The sequence below is a fragment of the Psittacula echo genome (assembly GCF_963264785.1).
Source record: "Psittacula echo genome assembly, chromosome: 8".
Lineage (NCBI taxonomy): Eukaryota > Metazoa > Chordata > Aves > Psittaciformes > Psittacidae > Psittacula > Psittacula echo.
Genome location: NC_137744.1, coordinates 24,551,794 through 24,570,363, shown reverse-complemented (window position 1 = coordinate 24,570,363; position 18,570 = coordinate 24,551,794). Strand labels below are relative to the sequence as shown.

General features: G+C 45.2%; 2 protein-coding genes and 1 pseudogene across 21 annotated transcripts in view; all 3 read right to left on the bottom strand.

Annotated features, from left to right (window-relative positions):
• Window positions 1–1,780, bottom strand: part of TAF1 (TATA-box binding protein associated factor 1) — a 40,616-nt gene extending 38,836 nt beyond the window's left edge. For all 8 annotated transcript variants that reach the window (XR_013957496.1, XM_080624440.1, XM_080624438.1 and 5 more), the window contains exons 1-3: window positions 1,638–1,780; window positions 1,305–1,422; window positions 604–720 (exon numbers count right to left, since the gene is read on the bottom strand). Coding sequence is in view for 7 of the 8 variants with exons in the window: in XM_080624440.1 (XP_080480566.1) it covers window positions 604–720; window positions 1,305–1,422; window positions 1,638–1,763 (361 nt within the window). In the remaining variant the exon portion in view is untranslated. The remainder of the gene's footprint in view (window positions 1–603; window positions 721–1,304; window positions 1,423–1,637) is intronic.
• A 201-nt stretch (window positions 1,781–1,981) lies between these two features.
• On the bottom strand, window positions 1,982–16,284 carry LOC308224849 (rho-related GTP-binding protein RhoG pseudogene; annotated as a pseudogene). 10 transcript variants are annotated; one of them, XR_013958957.1, is made up of 4 exons: window positions 16,150–16,284; window positions 13,861–13,896; window positions 12,803–12,962; window positions 1,982–6,291 (listed from the first exon to the last, which is right to left on the bottom strand). The product of XR_013958957.1 is annotated as a rho-related GTP-binding protein RhoG pseudogene (transcript). The 10 variants fall into 10 exon arrangements; XR_013958958.1 differs by having other exon boundaries at window positions 13,861–14,004; window positions 16,150–16,264; XR_013958959.1 differs by lacking the exon at window positions 16,150–16,284 and adding an exon at window positions 15,818–15,921.
• Window positions 16,285–16,379: 95 nt separating this feature from the next.
• ITGB1BP2 (integrin subunit beta 1 binding protein 2) overlaps window positions 16,380–18,570 on the bottom strand; it is a 6,638-nt gene continuing 4,447 nt past the window's right edge. For 2 of the 3 annotated variants that reach the window (XM_080625150.1, XM_080625149.1), the window contains 3 exons: window positions 18,346–18,465; window positions 17,811–17,873; window positions 16,380–17,227 (listed from right to left, as the gene is read on the bottom strand). In XM_080625150.1, coding sequence (XP_080481276.1) covers window positions 16,979–17,227; window positions 17,811–17,873; window positions 18,346–18,465 — 432 coding nt within the window. In that variant the 3' untranslated portion in view covers window positions 16,380–16,978. The remainder of the gene's footprint in view (window positions 17,228–17,810; window positions 17,874–18,345; window positions 18,466–18,570) is intronic. The other variant, XR_013957593.1, reaches the window with a different exon arrangement.

Genomic DNA, 18,570 nt, shown 5'->3' with positions numbered 1-18,570 from the left:
TGTCAACAGAAGGTTAAGTGTAAGGCAGCTTTAAGGAACATGCAAAGATTTAGCATTTACACTAGCAGCTACTGAAAGGGAAAGGCTTCATGGTTTTGAAAATCTTTTCCAGACCAGAGATCCCTGGGACCAACAAAAGAACCAAACTGCGTTCTGCAGAAAGCCATTTCAGAAAAAAAAAAAATCGGGGTAAACCAGGAGAGAAATATTAAGATTGAAGTGACTCTCTAAAGGATCAGGACCTTATATCTACCTCTGAGTATCTCCACGAAGCACCAGGCCTGCTGCATAACCCTCTTCTTAAGAACAATGATTAACAAAACATAAGCAGGTATTGCGAATTCTCTGCAGCAGTTCCCAGAGCAAAAGGAGGGTCCTAGTTTCTTTTCTGAGTATAGTTTTAGTCTTAACGAGGAACTAATTCATTAAAACAGGAAGATACCAACCAGTGGCTTCATCCAGTGAACATAGTTCTACAAAAGCTTGTATTAGGCTCTTGAAGCAAGGAGTAAAAAGGTACAATGCCACCCATATAGAAACTGTCAAGGCCCATTACCCCAAAATGCCTTCTACAGCTACAGCTGTAACACTAATCCCATTTACCTGGTCTTTGAACTGGCTGCAGGCTGCCCATTGCCTGCTTATACCTACGGCTCTCATCTTCTGCCACTTCATTAATATCTGAATAATCAACAGCATCTTCTGTGCTTTTAACCCAGCCTAGGAAGAAAAGAAATCTAGTCACAAAGAACTTTATCCTAATATGGATATCTAACGTCAGACTTCGATGTGTCCACATGAATCCTTTCCTATGTTTTCTTTTCTTAGAGGAACAAATACATCTGATTAACATCACTCCAACCAACAGCTCCAAGAGCTCTGAATTTCCCATCCAGAATGGTAATTTGAATTTCCCATCCAACTTTAGCAGAAGGAATACCTTTCACTTACACAATAAAACCATTCAACAAGCAGTTTAAATTAAAAAAAGGGATATGATAATATTGTGCACTAAACAGGTTTAACACAGAATAAACATAGAATAAACTTATTTATGAGGGAGAAACAACAAGTAAAAAAACCCCACTTATATAAAAATTAAAGAGAACAAGTACAAAAGTGACCAGGAGATAATGTGGGGTCACTCTGGCAAGGAGAAGGCAAGGCCTTTTGCTAGAGGGCCTCTGATCAGATAAATCACAATATTCCCTGTATGATTATCTGGGTGCTTTTCTTCCTCTCTAGTAAGAGTTCTGATCCTGCAGCCCCTCTACGGTTTAACTGCAGGCACCCCAGTGCCTAACCTTCCTCATCCAGGTGGGCTCCATCGGACTCCGGGCTGTCCTCCTCGCTGGCTGTGATCTCGGTGATCAGATTGCCCAGTCCCAGCACACCCAACCCAGCCAGGTGCTTCTTGGATTCCTGGGGAGACCAGAGCCACGTCCCAGCGCAGAGGCTCCGCCAGGAAGGCCGGGCCCCTTGTCAGGCTCGATCCCGTCCTGCAGCCTGCGCCAGAGCCCGGCCAACCGACTCCCCTTTCCCAGCCCGCCGCAGACCCGAGCCACTGGGCACAGGGCTCCTTTCCCGTCCCTCAGCCCGCGCCGCAGCGGCGCTTCGCCGGAGCGACACAGCCCTACCTTGTCGAGGACGCTATCCCCCTCCAGCTGCCCCGCCTCATTGATGTTGCCGAAGAGGAACCCGGCCAGCGAGAAGGGCTCGGCGCGGCCACCTTCCCCCTCCTCCTCGCTCTCCGAGTCCGACATCGCTGCGCTGCCGACCCGGAAGCGGGAACCGGAAGCGACACTCGGGCTCTGCCAACAGCGCCCCCGCGCGGCCCCACCCCGCCCCAAGGAAGCGAGAAGGCGCCAGCGTTCACCGAGAAACAGTTTATTGCATCTCAGAAACGGGCCCTGGCTTTCCACAGGAAAGAACTACGTTTATAACGAGTGCGTTACAAACAGCCGGGGGAGTTAATACGAGAGACAGAAAGAGGAGAAAATGTTTATTGCAACATAATTCTGCATAATTTAAACCAAAAATAACAAAAAAATCCTTTAAAACTGTTAGCTGTAATACAAGTTTATAGTATAAAATCAAGTTGCCAGTGTATGTATCAGTACCACACTTGGAGTCCTGAGCTCCCGACGCCGATGGGCGCTCCTCAGTCCATTGGCTCCTCGCGGTCTGCCCAGGCAGCACCACGAGCAAGGTTCAGCACTGGGAGACAGCACGGCGAGGCCCTTCCCCCTTAGGTTCCATAGAAATAGCTCCGCCACACACTGGAGAAAGCACTTGCACATCTAAGCACACCCCATGTCATCCTCTGGTCACACAATTCCTGTCCTGCTCAGTTCCTTGTGGATGGCTTCAGCTATATTTCAAAAAAAACCACTTATTTCAGAAATCATTCATGCACTGAAAAATTAAAATCAGCCTCTTCATAGAGAGTCTCTTCTGTGAATTAAGACATAGACATACACACTGCATTCCTATCAGTAACAAACTGAGGAATCTTGAACAGTAGAGAAAACCCACACACAGCTTAACTTGTGTTTTCTGATCTCCCAAAATGTTCTTGATTAAAACAAAAATTTGATAAAATCCAGCTGTGGCATTGTGTGAAATCTGTATTTGCTTCCTGTCCAATGGAGAAAAACAAAAACAACATGTGAAAGGCACAGAACGGACTGTAGACTGAAGCACTGGACTACTTACAATAAAACACATCAAGAATTGTAGGCAGGGAGGGAAAGGAAGATCACAAACTTAAAATGCCCATGGAATGGAAAAGCTCATGGTATCTGTGTGCTCCTGAAGCTTTTCCTCATGCAAAGCAGAGGCTGGAAAAAACCAGCTGAGCTGCCAGCCAAGCAGGGCTTCTGCTCCTGGCAGAAAGCAACAGAAACACGTGACACCTAAGCAACAGTTAATGAGGTACACCAAATCCCCTGAAGTTTTTGATAGAGTTCAAAGTTCACCTTCTGCTCATTTTCATCACTATCATGTTATTCTCCTCCATACTGTTGTGTGATCCACTTAGTAAGTAATCTAGATGGGGATAAAGTGTTCTAGGATAATGGAATCAATTCAAATAAATTGATTAAGTAGATGAATTTTATCTCAATACACACTCTTCCAGTTAACACCAGGTTGGCTGCTCTGTGAGCCTAGAGGAACAGGAGGTGTGTGCAGTAATACTTGCTCACAAGATTTCTTCTCCACAGAGTTACTGTCATCCAGTTCAGAATAACCACAAAATATGCAGAACTAAACAATTTCAGTATGCAAAAAAAGTAAAAACTTTTTAAAACAGTAGTAGCTTCAGTACAAAAAAAAGAAGGGGGGGGGAAAGAGGTGCCTGATGTTGAAATTAAGTCTATTTAAGAGCAGTTCAAACATGTCACAAACACTTCGAATTACATCTCTGAATGAAGCAAAGGGGCTTGCACTGGGGTGACTAGACAGTTGATTTAGGCCTGACTAGTATTAAAAACACCCGTGTGCACTGGTTTACATAAATATATTGTAAACAAGATAAAGCCTTTTTATGCAGTTACTGAAATTTACCTACAGAAAATAATCTTGAATTACAAGGCACAGTTAATTACTATCTCCAAGTCAAGCCCACAGTAAAGGCCTACTACTAAAGTAAAGGCAGAACATGGTGAGTAGAGGTTACCTAACTAAAATACTACAGCCTCAGAAGCCTGCAGGGTGCAGCAACAGGAGCCATATCTGGAACAGCATTTCCATGAGTGCAAGAGGTGCAATGGCACTTGGTGAAGAAAAATACTCAGAGCCCCTAGGCTTCTGCAAACATACATAACAGGTGTTTTGGTGTTGCTTGCAATAAGGCAACATTTGGACCTCTGCATTGGTTCACTAGACACATATACCAGTATTTGGATTAACTGCAGTTTATAAATTATGGGTTGCAGTTTGCTAAAGCAATACAAATACAAGTGTACCTCAGATACACAAGAATTGGAGCATCGGTTACACACGCCGAAGAAGGGCACATCCTCCTCAAAGGGAATTAGGGCACAAATATGAATGTTTCTATCCACCTGGTATTTTTGCATGTATCAGATAAAGCAAGGTCAAATTAACACAATATCCCTAAACCCTTCTTGATTTACTCTCTGTTCTCATGCTAAAATGAGGCTTTTTTTCTGTCCAGGATATACACCAATGCACTTTTGCATGTGTGGGAATCACAAGAAAGCAAGTCCTGAATTACTCATTGAGGCTGCACCCAGACAAAGACAGCACTGTCAACCTCAGACAACAAAGCTCACTCCAGCCCCACTGGTTTCACACAAAGTAGCTTTGAAGCATGCTGCTTTCATACCACCAAGCTGTAAGGTTAAGTCTAAGGAAGGTTTCATGCACTCACTTCTCAGCTGGTCCCAGAATGACACATCAAGAACAGTGCACCCTGAAAGTAAAGCCAGCTGCCACTCACTAGAGACACTAAAGAAAGTTAAAAAGGATATAAATAGAACTTCAGTTAAAAGAGTTTATATTAAGTGATCACCTACTAGAAAGAAAAAAACCTGCCCAAGTAAATCTATTCAGTGAATGACTAACCATTATAAATTTAACTGAAACCATGAGTGAGTTGCCAGGAAGAAACAAGGGTTCCTGGTTCCTGTAAACAGAACCTCCAAATTTTCCTGTCAGTGTTCTCCCAGAAAAGCAACAAAGCAACATGCCATAAAACTCTCAGGTGGTGGCCCAAGAACAGTAAGAAGTGAAGCAATGAATTCCTCAAGAGCAAATGGTAAATGGGCTGCTATCAAGTCTCTGGAATTCATGAAAGGTATCACACTGAAAATCTCATTTTGAGAAGTGTCATTGCAACTACCTCAGGCAGTCTGAGAAGGTAACTGAACTTTATCCTCAAGGTGCAAAATCTCTTCGGAGAGTGAAATCAAAACTCAGTTTAGATTATTATGAAAGACTTGCATCTAAACTACTCTTTCACCTCTCCAATTCAAAAGTATGAAAATTGCTCATTTCAGTGATTCATCATTATCCTAAATTCCGTACATTAGGAGAAATCACCTCCTACTTCTATTAATAAAATCACTGCAGGTGTTACCTGGGTCTTGCTCATTACATTAAACACACTGTATGCTAACTCTTCATATAAATGATCACAGTTCACTCTAAGGTGAATCTCAGAAATATTTCAGGCATTTTTGCATGTAAACAAATTGTTTTCAAGACTTAAATTGACAAATCAAAAGAACTGCATAGTCAGACTTCTGTTTGTAAAACAGATCAGTAAAATAAGGGATGGGAAAAGCAGCAGCTATACTTAGAGCAAAGTTATCATAATCTGTGCTTTTCAACAAATCTAGTAACTGATGTCTGTCTAGTAAAAAAGTCTGGCTTCAAAGAAGTACCTTCTTTTATTTTCCTCACAAAATAAGGACAAAAGCCAAGTGATCCCTGGAGAAGCTGGAGACTGGAACTTTAGAAAAAAAGTAGATATTTGACCTCTCAGCTAGAAAAAAAACCCCTCTGTTTCAGTTTCCCTGAAGCAATAAGACTGCAAGAATATTCGTTGCATAAACCATTTCTGCTTAGAGCTGTTAGTGCAAGATGCGAATCATCAATTTAACTCATTAAAGAGCCCTCCAAGATTCTAGTCAGTATTCAACTTTGAACCTCCATCACTCCAGGTAACTACAATAAGACACATTTTCTTGTGTTCTTCTTTGTCACAGGATACAGAACTGCACGCACAGCTTCAGCAAACACCTCACGAACACCCTCCTGATTCAATGCTGAGCACTCCAAATATTTGACTGCTCCAATTTGTTTAGCCAGTGAAGTTCCCTGCTGCGGGGTAGTGGGAGCCAAGCTTTGCTCTTTCAACTTTTTGACTGTTTCCAGGTCATTTCTTAAGTCTCTCTTCGTGCCCACTAAAAGAACAGGAACATTTGGACAGTGGTGAGAAACTTCAGGATGCCATTTGTGCCTCACATTTGCATAGGAAGAGGGGCTACCAATGGAGAAACAGATGACGAATACATTGGTTTGAGGATATGAGAGAGTGCGCAGGCGGTCATATTCCTCCTGGCCTGCAGTGTCCCAGAGATTCAGGCTAACAGTCCGGCCATCAACAGTCATTTGGGCACTGTAGTTGTCAAACACAGTAGGGATGTACTCTTCTGGGAAGGCATTGGTGGTATAGCTGATGAGAAGACAAGTTTTTCCCACAGCACCATCTCCAACAACTACACACTTTATAGTCTGCATTCTTCACCCAGAAACAGAGTCCTGCACAAAGCAAGAAAACAGTTAGAAAAAGCACAGTCAATTACAGTAATTTTAAAGATAAGCTAACAATTTCTTATCACAGCTAGACATACTCAGTGTCTCAGAAGCCACTGTGAAGTGCTCACAGGCTAGAAAGGCAATAGTGACATGGAGATGCAAGGAGTTGAGAGCTCAGTGACAACTGGCTCCACTCCAACCACGTAAATACAAATTAGCCAAATTCCCACAGTCTTGCCTTACTGACAGGCAGTTTCCCCACAGCCAAAGGGACAAGTCCTTAGAGGTACCTGCAAGTGGAAAGGGATCATGACCTCAGACCTAGTAACAAGATACTCTGTCATTTATAGGTTCACATGTACCTCCATACACTCCCTCCAAGATTCACACCTCTTGCTACATAGTCTACCGCCTAAGCAAAGAAACATTCAAAAATTGTATAATAAACCAAACTGGTCTGCACTGCTACATTTTACTATAATAATTCACTGGAGCAATCATATCTCAAGAAACTGCATTATTTAGAAGATACCAGATAAAAGGTTCAGAAAGTAGCATTTACAAGAAAATGTTATTCTTTGAAATATAACTAGCCATACTACCCAGATTAGAATACATAAGTATTTTTTCTGAAGGAGCCAAGAACAGATTATTCTCACTAATCAGTAGCAGAACAAGCACAACTTAATAGGCTTGAGTTACAATACAGGTAATATACTATTAGAAAAATACATGCTGTGAAGGATCAGCAACCAGCCTTCCGAGGCAGACTGTGAAATTGTTGCAAGGAGGTATGTGACACTTAAAGGCTTTCCTATCCTTTTCCCAATACATGATGTGTAGGCTTGATAATCAAATGGATGTAGCCTAAAACTAAATTCATTCTAAACTTTCATCACATGAACATCAGGAACTTTGAATATAGCATGGAACAACTACAAGGAGTCATTTGTTGTACATTTGTTATAGTCTGGAGCTTCCACCGCTAGCCTGAACTTGCATGTGCCTTTTCACCCAAATGCCTTTGAGGTACGACCAGTAATCCTCAACTTGCAAGCAGCAGCAAATACACTGCTTCAAACAGAAGAAACAAATAGTGGGAGGAACTAGATTGCCTATTCTAGAAAGATCACAGCTCCAACACCTTCAAAATAGCAATGGGAACATATTAAAATGAGCAATAGTGAAGTACTTCACTTATGGAAGTCATGGAACCCCCTCCCTCCAACTTCCTCAAGGCCATCCAAGCAAATCAACAACTCAGTACCATTTAAGTCTCAGCTTTGTCCTTTTTGGTTAAGTCTATATCTGTATCCACATACTGCTGTTCTCCCACTGAAAGCATATATGGTTCCTCTGTACCAAGTGAAAATAGACTTAAGCTTTTAGCACAAAGCTGCAACAGGCCACTCGAGTGGTATCAACCGTGGTCATTACAACATACAATGCTTAAGGAAGTGTCAATGTATGTACAAATGCACTATTGAAAACCAGTCAGTGGTGGGAAGCAGTGCAGAAACCTTGCTCCAGAAAGATCCAGCAGGACACGGGATGGGAAAAGCTGGGAGGAAAACAAGCAGGAAGAAGTTACAGAAGCAGTTTATCCTTTTTGAAAATGGCAGGAATGACATTTCTAAAACATGAATCACCTGAAATGAAATCCAGCACGTACTTTTGAGCTTTGGCAGAAAAGCATACAGGTGATTTTCATCATACATCAAAAAAAACACAGCCTCCCGTTTCAAGGCTCCAGTCACATGAAAAGAGAGATGTATATGCAAGTGCACATTGTAAAAGTAATCAGTAAATGAAGAACAGCACTGACCAGCAAAAGCTGACAGCAGGACTGCATCTATTATTCCAGAACACTTGCACCAAGATTTTCATTTAATAAGGCTAGGAAAAAAAAAATAGAAAAAAAGATAAGTTCTTTCAAAGTAGAGGCTTAGAAATATTTCTTGCATTTTGCAAACTCCAAAGTTGAAGTCCCTTTTAATACAAAATTAATTACAACATTACAAATTAAACATTTTTAGCATTATATTATTAATAGAAATTGAACACTGTTACTGGCAACATACAACACAGGGTATTTCTGAACACAAAGGTTCTAAGTGCTATGAGCAAACAGTGACAAAGACAGCATGTATTTTAATATCGTAACACTGTTCTGCCTAAAGATGCAATCATAACTCCCCAACCTTCTCTCTACAGCTGCTCTCCCTGTAGGACAGATCAGTACCTATTCTGAGACACTGCCACACCCTCACCAGCAGCAAGGCTCTCTTCAGAAGTTTCCAATCCCTGTTTCCCCCTCCCACCCATGTAGCATGCCACCTCCTCAGCTGTGATCACACACTGAAGAAAAGTGGTAACTTGTTTCATTCAGTTCACCACCACATAGTACCACAATCAACAGTGCTGCTACAACCAAGCCAGTGGCAGCATATGGTGGGAATGAATCATGGGGGAGGAACACCATACACTGCAGTTGCTGCCAAAATACCGCCATACCACATCATGAAGAGCAGGTTTTAAAGCCCATTCCTGCATTTACTTCAAACAACTATAGTACTTACTAGACGATGCTGTGCTGAAAAAACTTAGTAGTGACCAAGAATTCCAGAGCAAAAGTTTCTTCCCAAATGAACTACCTGTGCAGCAAACCACTCTTTTGATCAGTCCATAACAAGTGACATCTCAGAGGTGGCAGAACTAAGTCAGCTGGATACACTAAATAAAAACTCAACTATAGCAACAAAAGTCTCATGGAGAACAAGACACACAAAACCCTTTATGCGCCCAGCTCCTAGTTTCTGAAATAAACAAATTGCAAAGACTTAAAAACAGATCTCACACAGACCATGTGCTCCCCCAAGGGCTTATAACTCTAGCCATTTCCATCCAGAGCTTTTCACAGAAAGAAAAGGTATCCCAGAATTGCACCCCTACCCACACATACTGGGCACTGACATGTGACCACCAATATTCTAAGACAATAGAGGCAGTTTCAAATATAGGTAAACTGAAAAGCCACATTGTCCCATACCATCAGAAGCTAAAGTAGCTTGGCTCGACCTGATTTAACATTTATAATCAAAGTGCTATCCAAAGCTTATTTTCTTGGGCCTTTAATTGAGAGGTCATTAGAGCTTTCAATTCAGAGAACAGTAGCAGGGTAATAAAAAAGCCTGGAACACAAATGCTCTTTCACATCATTAGTATCTTCATTTACTTCACAAGGCTTGGATTTTAGAAGAGCAACATTTACAGTAACAAGTAACTCCATGCAAACATGCCAAAGCATCAGGCTAAGTATGAACTACACAAATCAATCTGATAGATGGACCACTCGGTGGACACAGAACTGGCTGGATGGCCACACACAAAGAGTTGTGGTCAATGGCTCAATGTCCAGCTAGAGATCAGTAACAAGTTGTGTCCCTCAGGGATCCGTGTTGGGACCAGTCTTGTTCAACATCTTTGTCGGTGACATGGACAGTGGGATTGAGTGCACCCTCAGCAAGTTTGCCGATGACACCAAGCTGTGTGGTTCCATTGATACGCTGGAGGGAAGGGATGCCATGCAGAGGGACCTTGACACGCTTGTGAGGTGGGCTGATGCCAACCTGATGAAGTTTAACCATGCCAAGTGCAAGGTCCTGCACCTGGGTCGGAGCAATCCCAGGCACAGCTACAGGTTGGGCAGAGAAGAGATTCAGAGCAGCCCTGCAGAGAAGGACTTGGGGGTGTTGGTCGATGAGAAAATGAACATGAGCCGGCTTCAGTGTGCGCTCGCAGCCCAGAAAGCAACCGTATCCTGGGCTGCATCAAGAGGAGCGTGACCAGCAGGTCCAAGGAGGTGATCCTGCCCCTCTACTCTGCTCTCATAGGACCTCACTTGGAGCATTGTGTGCAGTTCTGGTGTCCTCAACATAAAAAGGACATGGAACTGTTGGAGCAAGTCCAGAGGAGGGCCATGAGGATGATCAGGGGACTGGAGCACCTCCTGTATGGAGACAGGCTGAGAAAGTTGGGGCTGTTCAGCCCAGAGAAGAGAAGGCTGCGTGGAGACCTCACAGCAGCCTTCCAGTATCTGAAGGGGGCCTACAAGGATGCTGGGGAGGGACTATTCATCAGGGACTGTAGTGACAGGACAAGGGGTAACGGGTTAAAACTTAAAACAGAGGAAGTTTAGATTGGATATAAGGAAGAAATTCTTTACTGAGAGGGTGGTGAGGCACTGGAATGGGTTGCCCAAGGAAATTGTGAATGCTCTATCCCTAGCGGTGTTCAAGGCCAGGTTGGACAGAGCCTTGGGTGACATGGTTTAGTGTGAGGTGTCCCTGCCCATGGCAGGATGGTTGGAACTAGATGATCTTAAGGTCCTTTCCAACTCAAACTATTCTATGATTCTATAAATACAACTAAAGAGCTTGTAGGCTTTTAAGTATGTTTCTCTTTGCAGGGTTCCTTTAAAGTAGGTTGTCTTAAACAAAAACAAAACAAAAAAAAAAAATTAAGGTAAATTATAACCACAAAAGAGTAGAAAGAAGTTCCTACACCCCAGAAACTTCTTGTTGTGAGCTGGTGTCTTATGGTTAAAGATTTACATGAGGAAAACAAAGCTTTTTTTTCATTTAAGCCACAACCAAGCAAACAATATTACCTCCATCAGACCTTTTCTAGTAAATTCACATATCACTTTGTTCAAAATGTGTGAAGTCTCTATTCTTTTCTTGTAAACAATTTGCCTAGCAATAAAACTCTCATAAGATAGCAAGTAGCTGGGGTTAAAATTTGCATGGAGAATTCTTTTTATTTCTCCAGCACCTCTGAACTTGGTACTGCATGCTATTTGAATATAAACGTGTGCTGGGAAAAAAAAAACCAAACATGCTCCAAAAACAAAATTACCAACAAACATTACCAAGAGTAGGAAAAATAGTTTAGGGTTTGTTTGAGGCTTTTTTGGTGAGCTACAAAAGAATTTTTGAGAGAAAAACTCTTTCTAAAGAAGAGGTAAGGGGACAAGAACTGAAAAAGAGAAAAATACAGATTAACACGTCAACACATCAAGACCAAGGTTTAGAATTTAGAAACAGAAAAGCTGGGCACAAGCTTCAAAGCCAATTTTAGTTTAAAAGCTGTTCAGCAAGAGAATAGAGTGAGTCAAGAGTAGCAAGAGGTAATTCAGGTTGCTTAGTCCTGCCAAAGAAAGAACTTTCATTACAACTGAAGTGGAAGATCATCAGAACATGAAGAGTTCCAGCAGTTACAGCAGAATGGGAATCATTTGCATAGAAATATAATTAAAAATAAAGTAAAATAAAAATCCACCCAAAACCAAACAACCCACAAAGAAGTGTTGTGCAAAAATATGTAGATGAGAGTTATTCCTATCTTGTCCACCACTGCCGTAGAATTAGAAAACTGGCATTCCTGACGGGGTCAGTTTCCTTCTCAGAAGATGCTGCAAAGTCTACAGCTGCCTGCACACCTGGCACTTCCTTTGGAATGTACAAGATTTCAGTCGACATGTCAAGACATCATCTGGAGAGCTGCTCCCATTCTGACCTAATTACTTATCCTACTGGTAGCATTAATATGGACAGCTTGCTCTTCTGTAATCCAGCTGGATATCTGCTAGGGAAATTAACTGTTTGGATTCCACTCCCTGTTCCTACAAAGCTACCATAAGTGAAACCACAGAATAAGTTCATGTTGCATCAAATTTTTTTTTGTGGAAGAGAAAAAACTTCCATATCTTTCCTTTAATATCTCTACTCAGAGAAGGGAGAAAACAGAGACAGAAAACAGAGAGGAAACATGAACCTGAATTCTTCTGGGGTTTTCTAGATTTATGGGTTTTATAATACCTGCATGTCAAAAAACTCTTGGCAGAGGAACTACTTCTTAACAGGATATGCCTCTGCCCTTGCTACATTAACACCACATGCCTCTCTGTTAGGCAGATTTTAGCTTTAATATTGCTCTTTAGCTTTAATACTGCTCATTTTCACAGTTTGTCAAGTCTTCCATGTCTCTGTTTCCAGTTTGGGTAGGCCTTATTTTGGCCAAAAAAAGAGCAGAAAACACAGTAGGAGTTCAGCTGAAACCACCTAAACTAAGCTGTGTTATTCTGTTCAACTACAACCTTTGATCAATCCCTCCCTGTTCTGCAGGCTCAGAAGACGGACACTGCTTTATCAGAAGCAAGCAGAAGCAGAACTTAAAAAATCTGAATGACTTAATTGTTCATCTTCCAGTAACAAAAACTGGATCAGAGATGATTCACTCTATCTGCCTGATAGGTGAAGTCGGGCAGAAACATTCAACAATGCATTGGGTGGATAAAGCATCTCTAAGTATATGCTACCATCCTCAGTCTTGCAAAGGAATGAAGAGTTTTTATGTGTGCAACTTAGCCACCAGACCTGACAGGAAAGAGAAAGGGCTCTCTGCAATTTAATTAAGACTGTGTTACTATTCCACAACAGCTCAGCTTACTCACCATTGTTTTGGTGCCAGACTTTTAGAACGCATGCCAAGAAAGAGTAAAAAAGTTAAACAGGAGACTTCATCCCTATTACCCTTCAGCAATGAATGACCTACTTGGACTTCTCAGTGCCTTTCACAGTTTTCCACACTGCTTTCTGTCCTGCCAGAGAAACCTGCAAGAGAAACAAAACAGACGGCAACAGCCTGAGTGGCAGCAGAGAGGGGGGAATCAACAAGCCAAGCCAGATTTCAGTAGCATAAGAACCATGGAGCCCAAGACTCCATGTGAACACCTGAATCAAGCAAGCTTGCTTTCTGCAGAGCTCTGCCTGCAGGTTCAACACCCATGCACATACGAGTGGTGCTGAAAAAGAGCAGAGTTCTCTCTGGTTGTTTCCTCAGTGTGAATGCTAGAAAGGCCTTGCCCCTTTTGGCACAAAAAGTTTTTTCAAAGAAATAAAGAGAAACCATCCAAAACCTTTCATACAGTGCTTTTTAAATCTCTTCCTTGTCAAATTAGGCTGAAATTGGTTTACCAATTTACAGATTTTTTTTTTTTTCAGGGATGAATCGAAAATAAGCTTTACCATGTAAGCAGTATTCTCTGGGGAACCACAGTGAAAACAAAATGGTCTGCAAGAGGTATTTGGGCACCTCAACCAGACAAACCTCACTGCATCAACACTTTTATTACAGACACTTGTACTCCAAATTTTATAGGAGAGCAATGATATTAGTAACCAAGTACCAGTGACCTTAAATTCTATGAACCCAAGATTGCTTACTGAATAATAAATACTTGCAAAGAGCATTAGAAACAAGCTGGCAAAATAACACTACATCAAGGTGTCACTGCACAATCATACAGGAGCTAAAAACCAGGACTTCAGTAGATATTTAAATCACCAGAGTAAGAATGTGGCAGCTATCTTGCCATAATCAAAAGCTGCATAATATTAAACTTGATTTTCCTACTGAAACCACATGCAGAAGAATGGATTCATGCAAGACATGCAGAGGTCTGGGTTATCACAGTCAGTTCATAAAGAGCAAATAACATGTCTGCCTTACCTTTTGTAGACTGTGGCAATGCCTTATTCATTATTGCTGGATAAAAGAAGACAAGACAATTACCTCAGACATGAGGTTCTGTAAAAAGGCACATTAAGCACATTGCAGGATGAACGATAAATCCAGCTAAAGCATCCCTGATTCCTATTTGAGGTGGAAAAAAAAAAAAAAGCCAATTTCTAGTCCATCTTCCCATCATCTTTTATCACCTGACATTCACTGGCACTTCAAACACTGTTTTTTAAGAAAAGTTATAACAAAGCCACTGTTGCATTTGAGGGACAATGTGTATACCAGGAAAATCTCAGTCTCCCCTCTGGCAGGTTCAAGCCATTCCCCTTGGCCTGTCCCTGCAGGCCCTTGTCCAAAGCCCCTCTCCAGGTTTCCTGCAGCCCCTTTAGGCACTGGAGCTGCTCTAAGGTCTCCCCTTCAGGAGCCTTCTCTTCTCCAGGCTGCCCCAGCCCAGATCTGTCAGCCTGGCTCCAGAGCAGAGCTGCTCCAGCCCCTGCAGCATCTCCTTGACCTCCTCTGCACTCACTCCAGCAGCTCCACATCCTTCTGGTGCTGTTGCCCCAGAGCTGGATCAGGACTGCAGGGGGGTCTCCCCAGAGCACAGCAGAGGGGCAGGATCCCCTCCCTGAGATGCTGCTCACGCTCTGGGGCTGCACCCAGCACACAGGGGGGTTCTGGGCTCAAGCGCTCACTGAAGCCACGTCGTGGGGAGTTTCTCCTTACCCAACACCCCAAGCCCTTCTTGTCAGGGCTGTTCCGTCCAGTCTTCCCCAGCCTGTGTTTGTGCTGGAGGTTGCCCCGACCGAGGGACAGGACCTTGCCCTTGGCCTTGTTGAACTTCTTTTTTTTTTTTTTTTAATGGAAGTGGTAATTTAAAATACCAAACATGTCTCAAAGCTCCCTACGGAAAAACTTGTGTGTAGTTAACACTGGAAAACTGGCTAAACAGAGCCTTCAAGTTATGGATTTTACACCTGACAAAGATGAGACCCATAATCTTTTATAATCAAAAACTAAGCTTGGGAGAAAGAGCACATGGCTGATGGTGGCGGCATAAGGACCACTGCACCCCAGCACAGGACACATGTTGCAACCATAGGGACACAAAAAACAAAAGCATTTAAAGTTTTTTGGTGGGTTTTTGGGTTCTTTTTACAACTCAGAGTAAATACAATTAGAATCACAAGTGCTTATAAAAAGTAAATGCACACTGACTATTCACTGGGTCTTAAGCAAACAAACAAAAAATCCCAAAACCAAACAATGAAGTGACATTAAATCAGAAAGAGGGAGGTGCAGAACAAATCAAAGGTAGCATCGCTTCTCAGGGTTTGCGGTTAAACTAGGAATTCCTCAGTACAGGATTACAGAAATACTGAGAGTTTGTAAAACTCAAGAAGAGCACCATTAAGCTTATGAAAGCAAGCTTAAGACAATACCTGAAACTCCTGTGGAAACCCCTCAGCACTCAAAATATTTTAGGTAACTATCTTGCTCTACTCTTCCTGAGACAACAACTTGGCAGTTTTTAGAGAATTGGTCAAATATGATTACTCTGATGTATCCTTATAAAGGAAAATCCACCCTTAGCACTGAAACAAGAGACCTTCAGAAAATAGTAACTCATCACCATACGCCAACTTTTTACTAAATCTGTTGGGAGCAGAGGTCACCTTAAATTTGTCACTGCATTCCTGATACAGATTAGCATCAGCCTAACTTTAGAAGAGCCCAACCTTCGAACAGAAGAAGGAAGTGCAGGACCTGTTCACGGAACCATTCCCGCTCCCTGCACATCCCTGGGCGAGAAATGGGACCAGAAAAACCTTGTTCCGAACTCATTCCGCTTCCCCTACGTCTCCAGCATCTCCAGGCCCCCTGATGAGCACATTCAATTCCGCAAAGCCCGTCTGCAGAAGCCAGGACCCGCACCGCATCTCCGCACCCTCTGGGAACGAAGAACGCCACTCTCCTCGCAGCTGGGGGTGGTTGCCTCGCTTCCCTCCTCCGGAGCCGGCCGCGCTACCTGCGGGGCATCGCGTGAACCTCTTTTCCGGAGAAGGAAACCGCGGCAGCTCCCAGGCAGGGAGAGGCCAGCGACGGCCGCGGGCCACCGCCCCGCTGACAACGAGAGTGGCGGCGGCCGGACGCCGAGGATCTTCCCCCCCACACCCTTCAGAGTGCCGCTTGTGCCGGCCTCCGCCCGGCAGCAATGCTGAAGAGCAACGCCCGCGGCCCGCAGGGGCCCGCTCCGCCACCGGGCCGCAGCCACCGCACCTCAGTTCAGCTTGGTTCACCTCAGGGCCCGGCAGGGCCCGCCAAGGCGCCGCACGCGGGGAGCCCAGGAACGCCACTCGTCCCCGCGCACTGGCACCGCGCCTCCCGCACCGCGCTCGCCTCCCGCGCCGCCAGCGGCCGCAGCTCCCGGGGCGGCGGCGGGACCCTTTACCCGGCCGCACCCCGGCGCCCGCCCCTGCCGCGCCGCGCGCACGCGCCCTCTGCCGCGCCACTGTGCCCGGAGGGCCCGCCAGGGGGCGCCGCTGCCGGAGGGCGGGGCAGCCGCAGGCTCTGCCCGCTGTCGGTCAGCGGTGCGCGCCGCTCTGCCGCCAGCGCTGGTGTTGTTATACAGCGACGGGACCTGAGCGACCACCGCTCCGCGGCCTTCGTGTCACGTCGTAGAGGCCTTTGCCGAGGGAAGCTCGAACCCCGCCGGCACCGTGGAAGCGGGGTCGTTCCGCTCGTGCCCGCGGCTGCCATCTCCTTCTTGACACCTCCTGGGCCCGGCGCCCCTGCGAGGTAGAGGCAGCGGGGTCCGGCAGGACGACCCGAGGGGCAGGCACTGGAGCTCCTCCCGTTGTCCTGCCCACCTGGTCACTGGAGTGGGAGAGAATGGCGGGGCTCAGCTCACTGGTGTTCCCTAAGCACTTGTCAGGGATTTCAGAATATAACCTTTGCACTGGGTTTTTATTACTTGCTGCTTGACCAGGGGAGAGGGTGTGCTGCAGCCTGCACATGGCTCTGGGTCAGGTCTGCTCCTCTGGAATGGGTGCCAAGGTTCCCAGCAGCTCAGGAGCCAGAACTGCTCAGCCACTGATGCACTTGATTGTCAGTTGCTTGATATTCCCATTTCCAGCTCCTCCTCATCATCCTCTGACCAGCTCAAGTTGTCATCTGAATCCTCCTCCTGTACGGCCCTAGGCTCCTTTGTGCTGTCAGCCTTCTCCTGCTCACCACAGGAGTGTGACCTGCTTTGGGGGAGCTCCAGCCTGGCCCAGGAGCCACAGCTGGTTTTGCAAAGTGTGATCTCCACCTTGGTAGGGACCATGCTCACGAAGCTCTTGTTTGTTTCAATGACCTAGAGAGAGGGAAAAGTGCAGTGAGCTGGGCAGAGAAGGGCAGGCAGCACACGCTCCTCCTTTCCCTTCTGGCAGAGCCCTGCCACAGAAGAGAGGAGGAATTTCTTCTCCTCCTGTGCCAGGAGATAGAGCAGGATGAAACCTGGGCTGCAGCTGAGCTTCATGGTGTCCAGCTTCATCTAAGCAGGAGTGCAGTGCTGGTACAGAGCTCAGGGGAGCTCAGCTAGCCACAGCCACATGCAGGGCTGCAGCACAGCCTTCTCCCCACAGCAGTAAAAGCTGCCGAAACACAGGCATACCCACAGCTGGCAGCACACACCAGAAAGAAAGGCGAGAAATGCACACATAAATTCCTGAGTCTCACTGCTCCTCCCCAGCCAGCAAGCAGTGGAGAAATCAAAGAGCCTCTGAAACAGCCCTTGTCATAACCCCAAAGGTATTTCCAAACAGAGATGGCTATGAATGTCAGTACATGGGTGACCTGGCCCAGGAACAAGAGCAAGCACAGGCTAGCTTGCAGCTTTGCAGCCCAGCCCCATGCAGACTACTGGAATAGGGAAATCAGAGTAAACAGAACCTTACCCCCCAAAGATTCATTTCAGCCTGGAAAATCTTATTCCCTTCAAAGATGACGTGAATCTCAAGCTGAAAGATCAACAGAAAATTACGTGAGTTGGTAGCACATCACTGCCAGAACTCTTCCCCAGACAGTGCATCTGCCTCAAAGCACCATAACACATCCGATGTCCTGGCTCTGGTGTAATGGTCTGGGGATACCCTTGGCATCATTTCACTCCCTGGAAGCATTTCACCCCCTTCAGAGCATGCCAGGTTTACCTGTGCCACCAGCTGAGGGATTCAAGATCAGCAAAGCCACCTACTGAAGCTGAAAGCTGCTGAGCCAGAGTGGCTGGGCAGATGCTCCTGCAGCAGCAAAGCCAAGGGGCTCTCAGCTTTGTGACAGCAGGTTTGCAGTGCCAACCCCAGCTGCAGCAATAGACCAAACAGGCCATCAAAGAGCACCAGGCACATGGCCGGTTCCTGGCCGTTGATCAAAATCAGATGCCATGAAAGCACACACCCCCACCCCCAGCCCAGCTCTGCCAGCCTCACTCACCACGGTGCGGTTGGCTTTCACGCTGCTGAGGGCAGGCAGCGGGTTCTTGGCATAGACCGTCACCACCACCTGGCTGCTGGTTTGATGCCAATCCTGCCGGCATGACACTGCCTTCTTGTCCTGCCATGGAGAGGAAGCCATCATGGCACAGTGTCTAGCCCAAACACACTTCAAACAGAGGGGATGTCTGTACCAGAGGATGCTCCTTTGCAGAGCAGTGGCTGA